This window comes from Plutella xylostella, chromosome 12 (genome assembly GCF_932276165.1).
Source record: "Plutella xylostella chromosome 12, ilPluXylo3.1, whole genome shotgun sequence".
Lineage (NCBI taxonomy): Eukaryota > Metazoa > Arthropoda > Insecta > Lepidoptera > Plutellidae > Plutella > Plutella xylostella.
The window spans coordinates 2,205,985-2,226,444 of record NC_063992.1 but is presented as its reverse complement, the minus strand read 5'-3'; the positions used below and the strand labels follow the sequence as shown (position 1 = coordinate 2,226,444).

Below are 20,460 nucleotides of genomic sequence, written 5' to 3'. Positions count from 1 at the left end.
TTTTAAATAAGTATTATAGAGTAACTAGCTGGTCCCGCGCACTTCGCTTCGCCTTAAAGAGTTTTCCCGTGGTAATTCCGGGATAAAAAGTAGCCTATGTTCTTTCCCAGGGTCTATAACATATGTATACCAAATTTCATTCAAATCCGTTCAGTAGTTTTGGCGTGAAAGAGTAACAGACAGACAGACAGACAGACACAGTTACTTTCGCATTTATAATATTAGTTAGGATGGGTATAATAATATGATATGCGACTAATTAGTTAAAGCTAAATCATAGATGCACGCTCCACAAACGCTGAAAAAATCCATAAATTATCAATCACAAAGCTCTATAAAAGTATGAATGAAAACTTCCAGCTAGATTCCTTTTATATTTACGGACAACTTTCAGTAGAATGTGAGCTGATTTATTTCGGTCTGTGGGTAAATGGAATCATACTCCGTTGGCATTCACATTCGCTAGAGCTTTTTAGCTCTACTGCACTCACAGGGTTGAATTCTTTTCAGCATGACCTACCTACATATTTAATGCAAAACGTTACAGTCACAGTTACACTATCAGCAACAAAAACATTAAAACCAAAAACACTTTCACACATATTGCTCGAGCTCGGGGCTGGCAGTGCAACGTGCGGCGCACATGCCGGCAGTGTGTGCCGCGCCGCGCCCGCGCCCGCCCGTCCTCGCGTCCTCACCATGGCCCTTCTACACCTCTTCCTCGTCATCCACCTGCTCATGCTGGGCAGGACGGCCCTCGTCACCGACCACCCCTCCTTCACCAACAGACTCGAAAAACTCTTCGAGAAGCTCGAGAGCTTAACCGTTGCGCCGACTGAGACGCTGTCGGAAAAAATCGCGGCAAAGTTGGATAGGCTGAACTCGTTGAATCCTCTGTCAGAGGAGACCCTGACTGATGAGGATGAAGAGCTGCTGTCGGCTATGCAGCTGTGGGGGGTCAGCGCCGACCAGCTCGGGGGCATCGCCAGGGAGCTGCACGATGTGAGGATGGAGAATGATGAAGTGAAAAGTGAGAAACTGGTGGAAGCTGACTACAGTGATGACGGCTGGAATAATGATGATGTGAGTTCCAATTTGGTTTCATGTTTTTTGGTGTTTTGTCCCTGCTCTATTTCGGATGGTAGGTACCTATATGTAGATAATGTTATGCAAATATGCCTAGGTCCAACTAGGTCCTATGTAGGTCTATGGTGCTAGAGTGCTGCTAGTGGTGTAACCTATTTAACGGGAAATACCCATAATATCCCGAGATAGGATGAACAGTGCTTTAATTTGATTAAAATTAAAATTTAAAAAAGTCTACAACATAACTACATATATTTTTTTAGAAAATTACAAAAAAATAAAAAAATTTATTACGAGCCTTTTGTTTGACTGATCATTTGAGCATTTTTATGTGTTTATCTTATACGTAGTGGTTCGCAATTATATTCTCATATAACTTTAATTCAGTACTTACTTATAATGTTGTAGTAGCGAATCTCGCCGCACAGTCACTTGCTTTGCTTTAGATATCGGGGGTCACAGGTTCAAAGCAAGCGTGGATATTTAGGTATAATACCTAACCATCGCTATCAATATACCTATTTATAGCGAACTTGTCAGTCATCAACTTTTCACCTGTATTCATTAATGAGTGTAATTAAGTTACAGTTTATTACTTACGTCTAATTTAGTTTTTCACGTTATTAAATACGTAAGTACTTATTAAAAAAAGTTAAAACATAGGAATACTAATTATAAATCAAAATAACTATAAAACAAATAATGCATTTACATCAGTTTGTCCATCTGGAGCTACCCTATTACGCTAATTGCAAAGTTATAAGACTTCCTTTCTGAAGAACAAAACAACAATTTCATGTCCCAGCAACCCATCTATATTTTAGTCTGTTAATTAAAATAACCAAGTGTCCATCATTTTATCGGGCAACCGCACCAACAAATTGAAATTCATCTTTAGTACCGTATAGAATACCTTCCAAAACCATGATTATGTACCTAGTTCCACTGTAAATATGGAACTAGAAACAGAAGTCTTACATTTCAATATGAGTCCTACACCACAAGAGCTATATAGATTCCATAGCCAAAGTTTGTTAAAATCTGCATAACTAGGCACTTATCTGAGACCTAAGACCAACTGAAATACCATGCCAACAGCAATAAAACGTAGGCAATTAACATTTTCTTAGAATTTAAAGGCATTAAGCTTCGAGACAGACTCAAAGCAGACTAAGAAATGCTAAGTTCAAGGTACCAAAGGTAACAAGGCATACAATAGTATGCAGCTAGTTGTAATGACATTGCGGTCCAGCAAAGCAATCTTTTTCTTCCAACGAAGCTTACATTTTTTAAATAATAACCATGAAATCTGTCAAATAAAATGAAAATATCTCCATCGTTACGGAATTACTTGGTAATACGTCCCCAAAAATTCTGATAAACATCATACACACTACGTGACCAATGTTACGTTATAATACCCTGGTTTTTCGGTTCGGGTTAAAAGCGCATTGTTATTAGTGCTACGGCCTTCAGCATATTACCTACATCTCTTTTTCCGCTAAGACTTGTACTTATGTGCTAAAGGGTAGGAGGTAGGAGCATTCTTTTGAAGCGCAATGATAAACGAGCAAAGTTTACACAAATATTACACAAAAACCAACATCAATGTAACACTCTAACATTTTAAAGAGTCTCAGAAGTGCTTCCAAAAGCCATAAATCATACGAAAAAGGAGTCAGTTACTTTTTATGCCAACAAGGTTGCCAAGAATTTAACAACACGTTACATCACTCCATGGCATCTGCATCAAAGGAAAAGAAATGGGCAAATATTATTTTTTACATGTACCTACTTCTAAATATTATTATGTAAAAGATTAAAAAAGCTTATTGTTAAATACTAGTGTTGCCACGAATAGTGAATTGGCCGAATACCGAATACCGAATATTCGGCGACGCTGCCGGCCGAAGCGCCGAATATTCGGCCGCCGAATATTCGGCCCTACAACCTGTTTTTTTTGTTCCTGGAACTGCTTTGAAGAAGTCGCTACAGATTATATGAGAAATGTTAATTATTAGGAGGCAGCATGCTGTGGCAAACGAGTTGAATTTTTATTTGATAATAGTTCGCCTAGATCGGATGGCCGATCCTTACAAGTGGTGGTCAGCAAACAAAAAACAATACCCGAACCTTTTGAAATTTGCAAAAACTTATCTTTCTTCACCTGGAAGTAGCGTTTATAGTAAGAGATTATTTTCTGAGGATGGTTACAATGAAAAGCGCAATAGTGGGCTACCAAAAATGCTGAAATGCTCGTTTTTATCCAGCACAACTTACTACTGATTAATTTTAAGTACTAAAATGTTGTGATTTGGAAATAAATAGACGATTTTGATTAAAATAACAAGTCATTTTTACATGATTTACTATTCGGTATTCGGCCCGAATAGTACGCACTATTCGGCCGAATACCGAATACTGAAAAAACTGGCCGAATAGGCCGAATACCGAATAGTTGCCGAATATTCGTGGCATCTCTATTAAATACATAAAAAATAAGACAAAAGTATTGCCTTAATTATAATATACCTACCTCGAGATTCTGAATACTTTTTTAGATTTTTTCGTGAAGAAGGATTATACGGTAGGAGCTAAATTATGAGAATTCAAATTAGCTTCTAGTATGAAATTATCAGAAGCATTTTGCGTTCTCTTCGCTAATCGCTGGTTAACATTTAACTGGTACCATTACCTAATCAAGAACTTTAAACTAAGCTTATGTTTCCTATGGCCTAATAGGTTTTAAAGATTAATTGCTGTCATAGAGATAAGATGCCCACATGAAAGTTCAGGCAAAGTAAACTGCTTCATAGAGTTAAGTAAGTAAAGGCGAAATTGGACCAACTCCTCACATAGCATTCAGCAGTTCCTTTAGATAGGCCTATCAGGATTGCGTATGATAATTATAATCTACCATAATAATATACCTACCTAGATATATTTATTTAGTAAGTATTGATAATTTATTGATGGATGATTTTCACGCTATTGGCCCTTGACATAGACAATCATTAATAATCTTACCTAAATCAATATAATAAAATAAGTAAGAAGAGATGTGCATTCCAAAGTTAAATAAAAAGTTTTATTAAAATAAAATCTGCAAAGTGCCGCCTCAACTCAACCATCAATTTATAACATGGCATTAAACGACATAAGCCCATGTTGCGGTCAAGAAAATAATTTTCAATTTCCGTCAACAACCCGTCTGGCCAGTTACGGTGGCATGTTGCTAATAATTGGTCAGTTTTTTTACAAATTACTTTGTCTCTGCATCAAATCTGTGATGAGGTGCATTTTTGTTGGTGTCATCGACCCCTCTGGAATCGAAGCTCCGGAAAGTTTATTGGAAGAATGTGCTTTTGAAATTAAGTCCGCCTGCATCTGTCTGTACCTATACAAGACAGTGCCCACCACCGGCTTGCTACTCAAGGTTGGCTCTCTTCTACTATAGCGCCGCTAATCTGCCAAATTCATTCAAGAGTTTGTATAGCAGTTAAAAATAAATAAAAAAGAAGCGGTGGTATGGCTGCTGAGATCTATAATGATAGTTATGTGGAAAAAAACCGCTTTTTAGGTAGCCATCAAAATGTAGATAACTTCTGTAGAGTTAGGATACGTAAAGTAGCGTGTTGTTCACATAGGCAACATTGAGAGGTGACGACGTTGAGGTAAGTATCATCATCCCTTTTGTCGCCCCTAGGAATAAAATGATAACAAATACTATATTCATAAATATGGAATATTTATATCCATGTATTATGGAACAATCACAATAATTATTAAGTAAATTATTTTTTCATGATCAATCTGAACGTATTCCTCTGAGCGTTGGACAGTTGGACCCAGTGTGAATGGTACCCTCGTGTGGGTGACAGGATGACTGATTGAGATATTCGTGAACCGTTAACAATCGGTCGTTTGTAAAATTCGCGTAATTGTGACCCCATTTCAGAGATTTTTTGGATGGAAAAGGTATGCATAGGTATGAAAAGGTTTACATAACCAAACAACCAAGATCTCAAAGGCATAAGGGGGTTTGTATCAGGAATAATCAGGATGGTTATTAAAAATAGATAGATATAATATTCTTTATTTGTACACAAAGCTTCTATACAAACACATAGGTAGGTCACTTGCGGGAGCGTCGGACGAGCTTTTTAAAAACTAAGATTAAAATTAAAAGCTTAAGTATTAGCCACAAAGAGCCGATAGAGTTTGATACCGGACTACCGAACAATGCGTCTTGCTTGTTGGTTACAAAAATGTTTACTCAGCACATCATCGTCTAAGGGGCGGATGTGCTTCTAAGAAAGCTTACTGTTTAGTCATCATAAGTGTGGGAAATCATGGTGATACAGTGTGACTACAGTGTATAACTCCTCCCCCCTTAGATGGAAGTCATCAGGAAAACTGTCTTTTCTTGATGGCTTCTTTACAAAACCTAATCTATATTTTATATATGTAAAACTTAATTTCTAATAAAAGCAGAGGACAGTATAGTTGTCCTACCCTAGTCATTCACTATTTCAGAAGCAAGGGTCGCGGGTCAACTGCACTTTCGTCTGAAGCGGGACTGTCTTTTTTAGCGACAAGTTGCTGACAATCACGCTTATAACATAAGGAATATAAAACTAATCTGTACTTAATACATAATACAGATAATGCGGTAATTACAATGACATAGAGCACTAGTGTTCCTAAACTGATTGATTTTGTATTAATACCACTGATAGCACTTTCACTTATTACACTTTTCTTCAGTAAATAGTTAAGGTGTTGTACCTCGTCCAGGTTAATTCCTTTCAGGTCTACAGGCTCTGCGTGCTCCTGTTCAGGGAAGTGAAGATCAGGCAGGTTTATTACGGGAATAGCCTTGTATTCAGATTGTAGAGAGTGGAACTTATGTTCATATAGCTGTATGCTCCCAACATGGATGTTACATTGTTGCTGTAAGGTTATGACGTATGTTCCTTGGATGGGTTGGTGTGTGACGTCATTGCCGCAGGTTTGTGTAAGTACCGTTTCCTGTTTTACATATACAATCCATGAATTTGTAGAGATACGTTGGATTTTCACCTTTTCAGATTCTATACGGCGTGGTGAGCAGTGGGATAACTCAGTGTTATACTTCATTAGTTGTTCGATACAGCTTTCTTCGAGATAGGGTATTAATTCGTTTTCAGTGCAGAGGTATTCGTCGGCAGTTATCTCCTTACACGGTCGGGCTAATGGGCGGTACGTTGTTCCTTCGACGATGAGGAAGGGAAAGTCAGGGATTACAATAATTGTTTGGGAATTTTTGGAAATAGGTAGTGGAAATAATTTAAAGTAATTGTAAGAGCTATTACTAGTAAGTGGAACTTCTATAATGAACATAATTTGATCCTGTTTCATATATGATTTTACCGACAATGTTTCCTCTATATTGATTATGTTTTCCTCGTTTACAGAGTACATTAAACTGTTATGTTTATTAATAAATTTTAATACATTTGATAGTTCTATGGGGTTAATTATAGACTTATGCAATACTTCCAACTTGCCAAAAGCTAAAGCTGTCTCAATTTCGCTTAATTTAATATACAATGTTCTAAAATTAGTTATGAATAGGTTAAGTAATCCAAGTACATAGGTAGAGTATATCGCGTTATTTTCTTTAGTTGAAATATCCTTGACCATCTTTTCAACCCTGCTTAGTCGCTCTTTCATGATTATGGTATTGTTATTTATAGTAACGGTAGAGTTAAGAAAATGATCCATTATTTCAGAAATTAAGGTAATTTTGTTCGATGTGGCTTGTTCTCTATTACGTATTTCGCTAATCAATTTATCATAACGAACTGCATCTTCATGATCGAGATTTCCACTAATAACTTTTATGAAGGAGCCCAGTGGATTAAGAATACCACGTTTAATTCTCTTAATAGGTACTAGCTGCTGGTATTTTTCAATAACTTCGTCACGTAAGTATTCCACATGTGTCTTTAATCCAATAAACTCATTCTTGAAGGGTTTGTCCGTATTTAACATTTTACTAAATTCAGAATATTTTTGTAAATTAAATGAGATATCTCTACTTATTCCGTCTAATGCTATGGTTTTAACTATTGACCACTTATCTTGTTGTAAAAATGCTGTGCCTAACTTAACCGGTAAGATTCCAGGATTTTTCTCAATTTTTACTAGTTGAAGGGCCTGGTTGGGGAGAACTGTTGTCGTCCATACGAGAAGAACGACGCGCCACCTGTGGAGGACGTTTAATATTTTTAATTGGGACTTTTGTCTTTCGATCTTTGATATCTATAGGAACTATATTACGTTCAACCGGTCCGCTAACTATCGCCTTTTGATACCTAGGTTTGTCTTTTGATTGTCGTTTATTTACTGGCTTGGCAAAGGCTGTTTGTCCTAAGGATAATTTCGGTGAAGTTTCACCGCCTCGTTTTTCTTTGGTCTTTTCTTTGGAAAGTTGCATTTTCTCGGCTAAATGTTGGTATAGTGTTTGAGTTCGTTTTTTGTGGTCCTTAATTAGTTGTTGTTTATAATTTTTGTCAAAGTCGGTATTAAATGTGGAGTTTAACTCGGTATGGCCGAAAACAACTTCAAAGGGCGTTAAGTCGGTTGCACTATGTATGGTGTTGTTATAGGCCATTATTGCGTAACACATCACGGAGCTTGCGTCTGTATATTTCCTTTCATATTTGGCTAATCGGTAGATCTCTATAATTGTGGAATGAAAGCGCTCAACGATACCCATTGAGTTCGGGTTGTTGGGTGTCCCTATATGTAGCTTTATTTTGTAAAGATCCGTCAGTTCTTTAAAGAGTTCGTTATTGAATTCTGTTCCGGGGTCGCAACTGATTTTTTGGGGAATTCCGTAGAAGGAGAAATACTTGATCATTGCTCTTACGACTTCCGGTGTTGATCGTGAAGGTATTTCTATGGCCTGTCCCAATTTACTAAATGCATCTACTATGGTGAGGTAATATTTTGATTCTATGCTGAAGAGGTCAATAAAGATTTCTTGAAAGGGTGCATTCTGTGTTTGGGTTAATTGGAGGGTCGGTTTAATGGGTTTCCGGTCATATTTAGATACTCTACATTTTTCGCATGAATTTATTACTGCTGAAACAGTTTCAATTAGTGAGGGCCAAAAGTATGATCGTTTAATTCTTTTAACCGTTTCAGAGATACCGCGGTGGCATGTTTTCCCTTCGTGTAGTTTCAGGATTATAGATTTTTGTTCGTTTTCGTCTTCTACATAAACTACGCGCTCTGTACATTCATAAAAATTAACTGTTCCTTGTTTGAATAGTGATATGATGATGTCAGTAAATTCCTTACGATGCTGTTCATTTTCAAAATAGATGAAGTATTTTAATTTAGGCCTGATATACGATTTCAGGAATTGTTTAGTAATATCCGGGTTACCTAATGGAAGGAAAACTTCTAGTATTTTCTGTTTGTCTCTGGATAAGTCTCTAACTTGCAATTTATTGCTAAACCAACTAAATACAAGTATCTGGTTAGGCTTAGTGTCTATTGCCTCGTGTAATATCGGTATCCCATGGGATTCCATATCTATGGCGGAATGAATAGTTTCGGTGGTTGAAGACTCAGATTGTACGGGAAATTTTATAGTTTCAGCGGTACTTTCCGCGTCCGATATAATTGTGATGGGACTAATCGTGGCTGTGCGTTCCGAATCTGATATAGTTATTGTCTTAGAATCTTTCGTGTCTCGTCGGTTCGAACAGTCGATTATTTGTTTAGTGACGTCATCGAGATAACTTTGTAATCTCTCGTCTTTGTCGCCTATGTTTACTATCATAGAGATGTCGTCTTGTGATTGCTCACCGCCTACAGCATTGATTTGTATACGAGAAAGGGCATCGGCGTTGGTATTTTGTTTACCATTCTTATGTATGATGTTAAAGTCGAATTCCTGTAGACGCAAACGCCAGCGTGTGAGTTTACTATTCGGTTCTTTAAGTTGGTAAAGCCAAACAAGTGGTTTATGGTCCGTATAAATCTGGAACTTATGACCATATAAATAAGGTCTAAAGTGTTTGGTTGCCCAAATGATGGCTAAGAGCTCGCGTTCGATGGCGCTGTAGCGTTTCTCGGTATCTGTCAACGTTCTACTCGCGTACGCAACGGGTCTGTCGCTGCCTATTTGTCCTTGGGATAATACGGCGCCTATGGCTACTTCAGATGCGTCTGTAGTTAGGATGAATGGCTTAGTCATGTCTGGATACTGAAGTATAGGGGCGTTAATTAATAGTTCTTTACATTTTTGGAATGACTCAACGAATTTACTGTCATGAATTACCTTTTTACCTTTCTTTAGACATGCGGTGAGTGGTTGCGTCACTTTGGAGAAATCTTTAATAAAACGCCTATAATAGCCTATAAAGCCTAGGAAGCGCTTTATCTCTGTTTGTGTCTGTGGAATGGGATAATTAATTACTGCCTGTATTTTATCATTATTAGGTTTCAGTCCCTCTTTTGTTAATGTATGGCCTAAATACTGCACTTCCTTGCGGAGAAATTCGGATTTATCTAACTGTACCTTTAGGTTAGTCTGTCTAAGTCTGTCGAATACTGCTCTTAACTTCTGAAGGTGTTCCTCCAGGCTATTACTATAGATTAAAATATCGTCCAAGTATACCAGGCAGTGAATGCCCTGCAATCCCCTCAATATGTTATCCATTGCTCTTTGGAAAGTTGCAGGCGCTGTCTTGAGACCAAAGGGCATTCTTAAGAATTCGTAGTGACCGTTCTGTGTTGAGAACGCTGTCTTTTGTCTGTCTGCTTCAGAGATCTCAAGTTGGTGGTATCCGGATGCTAAATCAATTGAGGAAAAATAGGTGCTCTTCCCCAATTTATCGAATAAGTCACAGATGTTTGGTAGGGGGTATTTATCATCGGTGGTAATCTCATTGAGCCTACGGTAATCGATAACCATTCGATATTTTGTTTCACCCGACGCGTCGGCCTTTTTGGGAACTAAATGTACCGGGGCACTCCACGGGGAATGCGATTCCTGAATTACATTATCTTTCAGTAATTTTTCTACCTGTCGTTTAATTTCTTCCGCTTGCGCCGGTGCCTGCCTATACGGTTTGACGTAAATGGGATCTTCGATGCTTGACTTGATTCGTAAAAGTTAAAGGTAAGTGTTCTGTATAGAATATATCTTTATACTCCTCACAAAGACTGTAAATAGATTGTCGTTCCGGGTCGTTTAAGTGGTCTAATCTCAACTTTGAAAGGTTGTCTGTCAATATCTGGTCGACTTCGTAGTTATTTTGATTCAATACCGTTTGGTTTAGTTCACACGTTTGATGAATATATTCATTTACTACAAAGGGTTTTGTGAAGGTTAGAATAAATTCCGTATCCAGAGTATTTTGGATTATTGTGGTTGCAAAACCGTTTTCGCATTTAACTAAGGCGGTAGGCATTCTAACGCCATCGCAAAATTGAAGGTAGTCCATGATTGCATCACCGTTTTCAATGTTCGTGGGAATTTTTATTCTTTGCTCGCAGCGTGGAGCAACTATGATCTCGTTAAAGGGGGTGTAAATTATTGGAATATTCGCGGATTTTGTATGTAATATATTATTTTTCATGTCTACTTGTGCATCTAATTGTTTCAAAAGGTCACTACCAATCAGACCATCGTAGCGTCCATCGACGTCATACACATAAAATTTATGAACTTCCGAGCTATTAAATATTTGTGGTAGTGATATAACTGCAACTTCGCTATGCCGGCTAGATGCGTGAGTACTTATGACTTCAAATGGTTCGTACTGTTTACAGTTGTTAAAATATTCACTAGCTTTGGCTGGACTAATGAAAGAGCGAGAACTGCCCGTGTCAATCATAAATTTCGAATTAATTTCCGGAATTTCAATATAGGGTAGTTTTAATTTAGGGGTGCAATTCAAGTTTATCACTTCCGGTTTATGGTAGAGGCCATTATCTGAAAATTTTCAATATTTTCAACATTAGTATTTTGTTCGTTAGATTGAGCTTCACCACTGTCGTCGTTATACCCTGTGTCTTGGTCGGCTCGCTCATAATCATAACACTCTACATTGTTGGGATTGTGATCATACATTGTATTGCATTCGTCACTCTCGCATTCGTTTATATTGTACAGTTCGTTCATACGAAAACCTTGGGGCTTCGCTGGGGGCGCTGTACGCATGCTTACGTCAGTGTAAGGGACTTTCTGAAAGTTTGGTTTATAGCCAAACTGCTGGGGCTGCAGATTTTGGGGTGGTCGGTAGCCAAACTGCTGTTGCGTAAAGTTGGGTTTGTATCCAAATTGGGGTGTAGCACCTAGCTGTGGTCTGTACCCTAGGGGTTGTTGCTGCATTTGGGGCTTGAACCCAAATTGCTGAGGTTGATGAGTTGATCTAAATTGATTACTTGGCGTTATACCAAATTTAAATCGGGGTTGTGATTGGGGATGTTGCTGCTGAAAGTTAGGTTTAGAATTATTATTATTCTGTGGAATTCCGAATTTAAACGTTTGTGGCAATGGCTGTACCTGCGAAGTCAATTGTATTGGCTGCGGTTTTGGTGGTTGAGGTGCGTTATATGGTGCTTTCATCATTTTATTTCTTGCGTTATACTGATAGAGGAAATTCACTTCCTCCAGGACTATGCTTAGGGCATTTTCCAGAGAAGTGCATCCCTTAAGTCTTACGATTCTTAGTAAATCTTCGGGGAGGTTGTACAGAAATACATTCATAGATGTATTGTTATAGATTATTGTTTTCGCGCTAATTAAGTTTTCATCGGTTAATTGATTAACCTTAGCTAATAAAATTGATCGGACCTCCTGAATCCTACCACATAGTTGCAAATAAGATTCTCCTGGTTTTATTTTTAATGTTTCTAGTTCAATGGCCAAGCACTCTTCCGACCTAGGGTCGCCAAAGTGCTGGGTCAGCAGAGCCTTTAGTTCATCGTATGATTGGAAATCAGCTCTCTCGCTGATGAGAGACGCAGCATTACCAGTAAGTTTGCTGGTAATACTTTGCATAAGAAATTCATTACGCTCAGGGGTACCTTGGTACTTGGAAATGACATATTCACATTTTCGCAAGAATAGGTTTAGTACATTTGTTTCGCCTGAATAGGTTGGTATTAGTTGCAGAACATCACGGGGAATGCTAGTCGCCTCAGTCATCTCGAAAATGTGGATATGTTTCACTTATTATCTAATACACAATATATTACGATATAAAATAACACACAAGATATAGCACACAGTTATAGATGAAGGGGATCGAACCCTTATTAACTTAAAACTAGCACAAGATAATATAGTTAGGTACACAATTAATTATAGTTTACAAAGTCTAGGGAATCGAACCCTATTTAAATAAAATCTGTTAACTAGGTTTTATTAAACAATGAACAAGAATTTGATTGTTCTAAAGTCACACTAATTTATGTAAAATCGAGGGAATCGAACCCTGATTTTATCTATTTATAATACTAATTATAATTTCTTTAATACGAACAAGAGTTTTATTGTTCAAACTAAGCTATTTTTAATTAAAGGATCAAGAATTTGATTGTTCCACTTACTTTACAATACACACTCAAAGAATTGGATTCGAGGAAATGGGAAAACAGAAAAGGATTTTCACTTACTGCCCCACCGTGTACTGCATGCTCGTCCTCGTTAACGAATTTATTTGGTTCGCGGATCACCCACGTTCTTGCACACACAAGGGTCGTTTTGTCGCACTCAAACGTTCGTTGAAACTCGAAATCGCGGGATTTCTGAATTTGAAGAAAGTCCGCGGCGAATAACAGCGATTTTAGGAAATCCTACCGGCTGCGCCAGTTAACTTGCGGGAGCGTCGGACGAGCTTTTTAAAAACTAAGATTAAAATTAAAAGCTTAAGTATTAGCCACAAAGAGTTTTATTCGCGACTAGCTCCGATAGAGTTTGATACCGGACTACCGAACAATGCGTCTTGCTTGTTGGTTACAAAAATGTTTACTCAGCACATCATCGTCTAAGGGGCGGATGTGCTTCTAAGAAAGCTTACTGTTTAGTCATCATAAGTGTGGGAAATCATGGTGATACAGTGTGACTACAGTGTATAACTAGGTACAAAATAGTTCCATAAAGAACATTTGTTTGATGTAAAAAAACTTTGATAGGTATCGGATATCTGTATAATAATAATCATAGTGATTGAATTTGTAACTAATAAAACCAAAAGCAGAATGCTGAATGCTATTTCAGTATATTTTTTATAGATGGTATTTACCAATATGGAGCTCATAAACCTAAATTCAAGAGTAGTCTAATATGGCTGGTGCTGGTGTAGCCATGTAAGCCCTACAACATCAAAGGTTGTCGATATAAAATACGATTCGAACTTTGTAGTTAATGATAGATGGCTTTTATTGAGTACCTAATAAGTACTTTATAATTTATAACTCATAAAATTAAGTTACTAAATAAAAATAAAAGCTCTAGTACGGAACAGCTGTTTGGTTATTCAGGGTTTAATTATGAATGTAACTTTGAGTTTGATTCATAATTAAACTTGTTCATTACTTATGTACTTAACTACTTATTGATATGGTAAATTAACATTAAAAAAAAATCTACCACACCTACGTTTTGGTATATATCGTATATAGGTGCTTAACTCTAATTTCTGTCGTATCATTAAAAATATCCGAACAAAATCAATGATTAATACCCGTGTGCATAGCTGTTGCATCTTAAAATACATTTTCTATTCTGGTGTGGCCGCTGGTTGGGCATTCTCAGTCAGTGAGTGTGCTGGTTCTTATTTATTTACTTATGCCATGGTTCAGTTACAGGGTAACGGGAAAGCACTGTGCTCTTAGAATCTTTTGTTCTTTATGTAAAGGAAGTTGCTGTTTTGTTTTAACACTTTAGGGCTAAATTAGGAGCTTTACGAAGCTTTGTAATAATGAAAGCTTTTAGAACTGGTTAAGAGGAGACCTACTCCATATAAGAATTGTGTAGGTCCAATTAGAGATGCTTATACAGGGTGTCCCAAAAGTCAACGTCATCCCTTAAAGGGCTGATAGGTCAGCTCATGAGAGGCCAGAATATCACAATATGACCTTAGTAAAAACTCGATAATTTTCGAGATATTGACACTTTTATAAATTTGCTGAAAATCGACACCTTGGATCAGTTTTTTGCGTGCCGCCGGTACAAAAATGCATATTGTTAGAATTTGTTTGGTGTTGCATCACCCTGTATAGCCCTGCTATTGATCGCAGTCAAAAAAAATATCGACTTATGCTGTATGTTTAAAAAAAACACGGTTTTCAAAGTCATAAAAGGTAATCGTATTTTTTTATAAACAACTTTGACTCTACATACTGTAAATAAAATATACCACGCAAACCTGGCACCTTATTTGAAAAGATTGCTCATTTAATGCAGTTTCCAAAATGGTATGAAACGTTGCTATTGTTTCAATTGACAAAAAAGTTATTGCTATTTTAGTACAAAACGACCTCGGTGTAAAATTGTTTGAAGGAAATTTATCTGACTGAATTTATTAAGGGTAAGTCATGTTGGAATGAGTAAAAGTAAAATAGGTGGTGTGGCCGGGAGTGGGAAAAGAGACAACGTTGTCACAGTTAATAAAAAAAACGCATTTTGAGTATCTTTCTCGAAAATGTGGACTATAGCAACTCCACATTCCCCATAAATGTAGCGCATGGTAACGTACATTCCTGAGTAGTGCTAATGTGTGATATTGTACAAGTAAAACGCTTACACATGTACATTGTACACCCACAGTATCCAAAAAAGGGACAGATCAGTTTATCATTAACATTACCTCTAATTACTTTATTTATTTTAAAGTTATTGTTAAACAAAACCAAACTCTCAAAATTATGATTATGACCATTAATGAGCATTATTTTTTGCTGGTTATGTACTTAATATAATAATATGGTGTTATAATTTTGAGAAATAAAAATAAAAGTCAATAAATGTTTGTTTTTTTTTTAATAAGGTGTAAAAAACGCAAAATATGTTTTATAAGAGTAGGTAAGTTTTTTCTTAGCTATTTTTGCGTCATCTATGTTGCCACGGCTGACCCCACCACCTATTTTACTTTTACTCATTCCAACATGACTTACCCTTAATAAATTCAGTCAGATAAATTCCCTTCAAACAATTTTACATCGAGGTCGTTTTGTACTAAAATAGCAATAACTTTTTTGTTAATTGAAACAATAGCAACGTTTCATACCATTTTGGAAACTGCATTAAATGAGCAATCTTTTCAAATAAGGTGCCAGGTTTTCCTGGTATATTTTATTTACAGTATGTAGAGTCAAAGTTGTTTATAAAAAAATACGATTACCTTTTATGACTTTGAAAACCGTGTTTTTTTTAAACATACAGCATTAGTCGATATTTTTTTTGACTGCGATCAATAGCAGGGCTATACAGGGTGATGCAACACCAAACAAATTCTAACAATATGCATTTTTGTACCGGCGGCATGCAAAAAACTGATCCAAGGTGTCGATTTTCAGCAAATTTATAAAAGTGTCAATATCTCGAAAATTATCGAGTTTTTACTAAGGTCATATTGTGATATTCTGGCCTCTCATGAGCTGACCTATCAGCCCTTTAAGGGATGACGTTGACTTTTGGGACACCCTGTATACATAGACCTTTATTTCACAAAGCTTTACAAGGATTTTCTATCAGGAACTCCGGGAAAAAATATGTGGGTTAGGATAGGATTGACAGAATCTGTCCGCGTGACTCAGTGTCCTCCTTCTTGACAAGAAAAGGTTCCAGTCATATTGTAACCTTTATTGGAAGTAGCTTTTCCCGCGAGCTTCGCTTTGCCCATCAAATTTTTCTTCCATTTCACATATACACCTACCATATCTAACCTTAAACAAATCTCCTCCCAATTCCAGGAGCAACAATACTACGCGGACGGCGAAGACTGGGACCTGGACGACGATCTCGGGGACGCCAGCACCCCGCGCCCCCCCGCCCCCGCCCCCGGCACGCCGTCGTCCATCATCAGGCACGAGCACCGCGCCACCACCGTGGTGTCCGCTGTAGACCCCGTGGCCGCCACCAATGAGCGGCCCAGGATCTTGGATGACAGTGAGTAGAGCTGATGGAGATAAGAAGTGATGTGGGTTGTAGGGACGAAGCCATGCTTCAGAATGTGGACTGAAAAGCAGATTTTTTGATTCAGGCCTCCACCATAACCTAAACAGGCGCCACACAAATTCGAGTTCAGTTTTCATTGCTTCATCATAAATTGCAACAGTGAGATATAAACTCTGACTAGACCCTCTGGTGTGGATGGATCGAAATGTCATAAAAAGGCACGTTAATGTTGTAGGTACTTAATTTAAATAGGGGTTTAACCTTGTGCGTCTGGCTAGGGTTTATCCGCGCGTGTTGAGATCCACTAGTTTACGTCTGGAACTAACTCCATATGTTGGTATACCTAGGTAGGTATATCAGTTATCTCTGACCATGTTTAGGAGGCAGAGATATCAGCTGTTTACATTTTCATTATCATTTCTTAGAACTCATCACTGTATCATAACTATAATTAGGTACCTACTTACTTACCTATCATAGTGAATGTGTCGAGTAGGATACTAGGATTTGGATATTGAATATGATGCACACATGTTATATGTATACTTCTTACTTCGGTACAATGACTAGGTACATCCCAAGTAATCTAGTATTTTTTACAGGATGATGAGTTTTGCGACTCCCATTGAGATTATGAAACATAATTTATTCCCACAAATTAATAATACCTAAATAAGTATGTTATTTTCTTCTGAAGGAGCTGCTAATCCTGACTGGCTAGTTGTAGGTACCTAGCATAGATGAGCTTTATTTATAAATACATATTATACTTTTCACCACCCACGACGGTGGCAAATCCTAATCCAGCTCTAGTACCTATTTATAGCTAGCAGCACATTCATAGAATTTCCTTTCAATGCAGCTTATGTCTCCCTAATCTTATCGTCTCGAATGTGAAAGTACGATAGACTAATAATAAATCAAAGCTAAGCTGACATTAGCGGATATAAATAGACACGTTTGTGCAAATAGGTACATAAGCAATAATTTTATTTATAAATAGGTATGTAGGTATACCATGGTGGAGGTTAAGGTCAATGATATCAATCACCCTGTGCGGTTTGCACATGCGATGCTATCACAGACTGAAGTTCAGTAAAGTTACTTTATCTTCCTACATTTTGTATCACAAAGTATCAATGTAACACTCCTACTTACAAAATTATGTAGCTAATTAAATATTTTGTTATACTTATGCTAAACATTTAACTAAAAAAGATTCTCAGGAAATCGAAAAATGTGAGAAATCAAACCATACCGCGATGTAGAATTGCCGCTAGCAGCGACATCTAGTGATTAAACAGTCCAGTCAACTGGCATGAAAAATCCCTTTTATTGCCACGCATAATTTTACAGCAAATTTATGTCGTATTTATGTAACATTACGGTTTAATAACAATTAGTAAAAAATCAAAATTTCCATCCCGGTGTGAGTAGGCCATTACTTAAATACTAATTTCTACATATTCTTCCTTTCTATTCCAGCATCCCTAACCCCGTCGGAGCTGTCCGCGCTGCGCCGCTCGGCCATCGCCAACATGCGCGGCGTGCTGCGCGCCGGCCGCTGCCTCACGCCGCAGCCGCGCTGGCTGTCCGTGCGCGCCCTCGCCCCCGCCGCCGACACCGTGTGAGTACACACACACACACACACACACTCAGAGGCACTCATAGACACACACCGGGCGCTCACTACATGGACAACGATGACATATATACCTCTCCAATGAAGGCGAGTAGCCATAGAATAGAATAGAATATTTTTTATTAAACTTAAAAAAAGAATCGCCATAGTGTCGCCACTACTACGCTCATTCGTCGTACTTCTGCAACAACAACAACAACTGATGGACCAGCATTATGGGATTCAGCTCGGAGGGGAGAGACCCACGTTGCTCTTGCGTGTTCATAAAGCCATATATGTTGTCTGATCCTTCTTTAAACGGTGCTACGTGGCGTAACTTCTCAGATTTACAAAACTGCTGGTCCACTCCAGAACAAGCTTATCCAAAGAGTAAAATCCCTAATCTCTTTCTCTATCTCCTCCACAGCTACATGCCACTGTGCGTGCAGCTGCACCGCTGTGCCCCTGACTCGGGCTGCTGCTACAGCGAGGCCGAGGTGTGCGCGCCGGTCGAGGGGAAATACGTCATATTGCCCTTCTATGTGAGTATTAGTGGCACATTAGTGGGGGTGGATGTTGGTTGAAGTTTGAATCGTCGATTGATGGCTTGCAGTCTTCGAGGGAAAATTTCTCGTTCTCAAATCAAATCAAATCAAATCAAAATCAAATCAAAATCATTTATTGCAAAGAATGTGGTCACAATAAGCTGGTTTACAATAATCAGTGAAAATCATTGAGACATAATGAAAGTACAGCACATTCTGTCAAATTTAGACATGCAACATTAAAATATTAGTTAAATTACATTCATTACACACTTATATTTATTAAGGTTTACAAGAAACACACAGTACTATACTTATAATTATGATGAGTCATGTTTTCCATTTATAAATTCTTGGACGGTGTAGAAACATTTACTACATAGCCATTTTTTTACTTCCCTGACAAACATGTTCCATCTCATTGTCTTAAATCTAGCAGGTAACTTATTGAACATGCAAGTTAGCATATAGTGACAATTTTTACCATGCAATGCAGTCTTACCGGCCGGCAGCACCAGGTTATTTGGGTACCTAGTGTTGAAAGTCAAAAAATGTTTTAAAACAAAGCAAGGGTACTAGCAAGGGCCCTATCTATTGTGTAAACCCTGGATTTGTAACCTGGTGACTGGATTAGAGTAGTTACCTATGCCTCATCGACATAATCTTCTCCCTGAGACTGTATTGGTTACAATCACGAAATTGGGGAACTGAACCGGTAGATTCGAGCATGAGGCAACGGAACCTTCTTAATTAAGTACCTGACCTGATGCATGGTGCAGTGAATTTTATTTAGCGTACGCTTAGCTATAGAATCGCAAATGAGTTACCCAGCGAATTCCTGTAGGTTTTGAGGATTACATAGAAGCAAGGATTTGGGCCGTTTTATAGATCCAGGCAAAAGTTGATGGTACACTCTGCACAGCGACATTTACTGTTCCCGAACAAAAACCCTAAACCAACTCCTTTTCCCCCACAGCTGCACAAAGCGAACGGCAACACGAGCGTAGCTCGCATGATGTTCTACAACCACACGCGCTGCGCATGCGTCGCTCGAGACACACTCGTGAAGAGGACGGAGCGAGTGGACGTGCGCCAGGTGCAGAGCGAGATAGAAGAGCGGACCGAGGAGCCGAGGTTAGAGCAGGATGATGAGATGACCGCGCCGCCGCTGTTGAGGAGGTTTGTCTCTTTCTCTTTGCTGGTTGATGAAGAGTTAGTGTTGCTGTGAGTGACTCTGAGAAGACGGGTTGCATAAAGAGTCCCTTTGAGTGTCGAATGTAGTAGTGTATCTTACTATAGCCTGATGAAGACTGGTGAGAATTAGTGAGAAACAGACACTGGTCTGCTGACAGCTGAAGATGCTCTTCTGGTTACAGAGCAGTGCGATCTAACAGATTTCTAAACGCATATGTAAAAAAATTGTCGGCTACTACGTCGTATAGAGAGCCTAACGGCTGTAAAATTTTCAAAAATATCTTCAGCCAATACTTTCCAAGAAGCTTTCCTCTTGGCGTTCCTCAATAACCACTACAGTAACAGACATACAGGATCACCCACCCGAGTTGGTCGGTCCAGCAGTTGTCTGATATCCTCACTCTTCACCGTTTCAGATGCACCTGTCCCGCTCTATTCCTCGCGCGGATGCAAGACAACGCGTGCTCCTGCGTCTGTGATTGGCCGGACCAGAGTAAGAGGCGAGACTGTCTGTCCCTCTCTAGAGGCCGAGAACACTTCGGCCTACGCGACCGAGTGTGCATAGCCAACGGCGACTGCACTCTTCCTAATTGTGACTACGGGATGTATGCCAGGAGTATTGGGAAGTGCCCCTATAGGAGAGTCAGAAGGTTTAGGTCTAGAAGGTTCCAGGATAAGCATTTGTAATGCGTTGTGGATTTTGGAGATTGACTACCAGTAGTTTTATAGAAACAGAGATTATGAAATAGCTTTTTCCACTATGTGGCCAGTAACTAACCTACATGTCTAATTTAATGCGTTTTGAGGCCGAGCCATATTTAATA

At 38.4% G+C, this 20,460-nt stretch overlaps 2 protein-coding genes across 2 annotated transcripts; one reads left to right on the top strand and one right to left on the bottom strand.

Moving 5' to 3' along the window:
- The first annotated feature begins 604 nt into the window (after positions 1 to 604).
- LOC105381582 lies at positions 605 to 20,334 on the top strand. Its single transcript, XM_038119393.2, has 6 exons — positions 605 to 1,083; positions 16,072 to 16,267; positions 17,762 to 17,903; positions 18,325 to 18,439; positions 19,419 to 19,621; positions 20,053 to 20,334. The coding sequence occupies exons 1-6, from the start codon at positions 700 to 702 to the stop codon at positions 20,321 to 20,323; spliced, it is 1,311 nt and encodes a 436-aa protein (XP_037975321.2). The 5' UTR covers positions 605 to 699; the 3' UTR covers positions 20,324 to 20,334.
- On the bottom strand, positions 5,337 to 12,849 carry LOC125489272. The gene is made up of 2 exons (XM_048624594.1): positions 12,772 to 12,849; positions 5,337 to 7,336 (listed from the first exon to the last, which is right to left on the bottom strand). The coding sequence occupies exons 1-2, from the start codon at positions 12,789 to 12,791 to the stop codon at positions 5,614 to 5,616; spliced, it is 1,743 nt and encodes a 580-aa protein (XP_048480551.1). The 5' UTR covers positions 12,792 to 12,849; the 3' UTR covers positions 5,337 to 5,613.
- Positions 20,335 to 20,460: the final 126 nt, after the last annotated feature.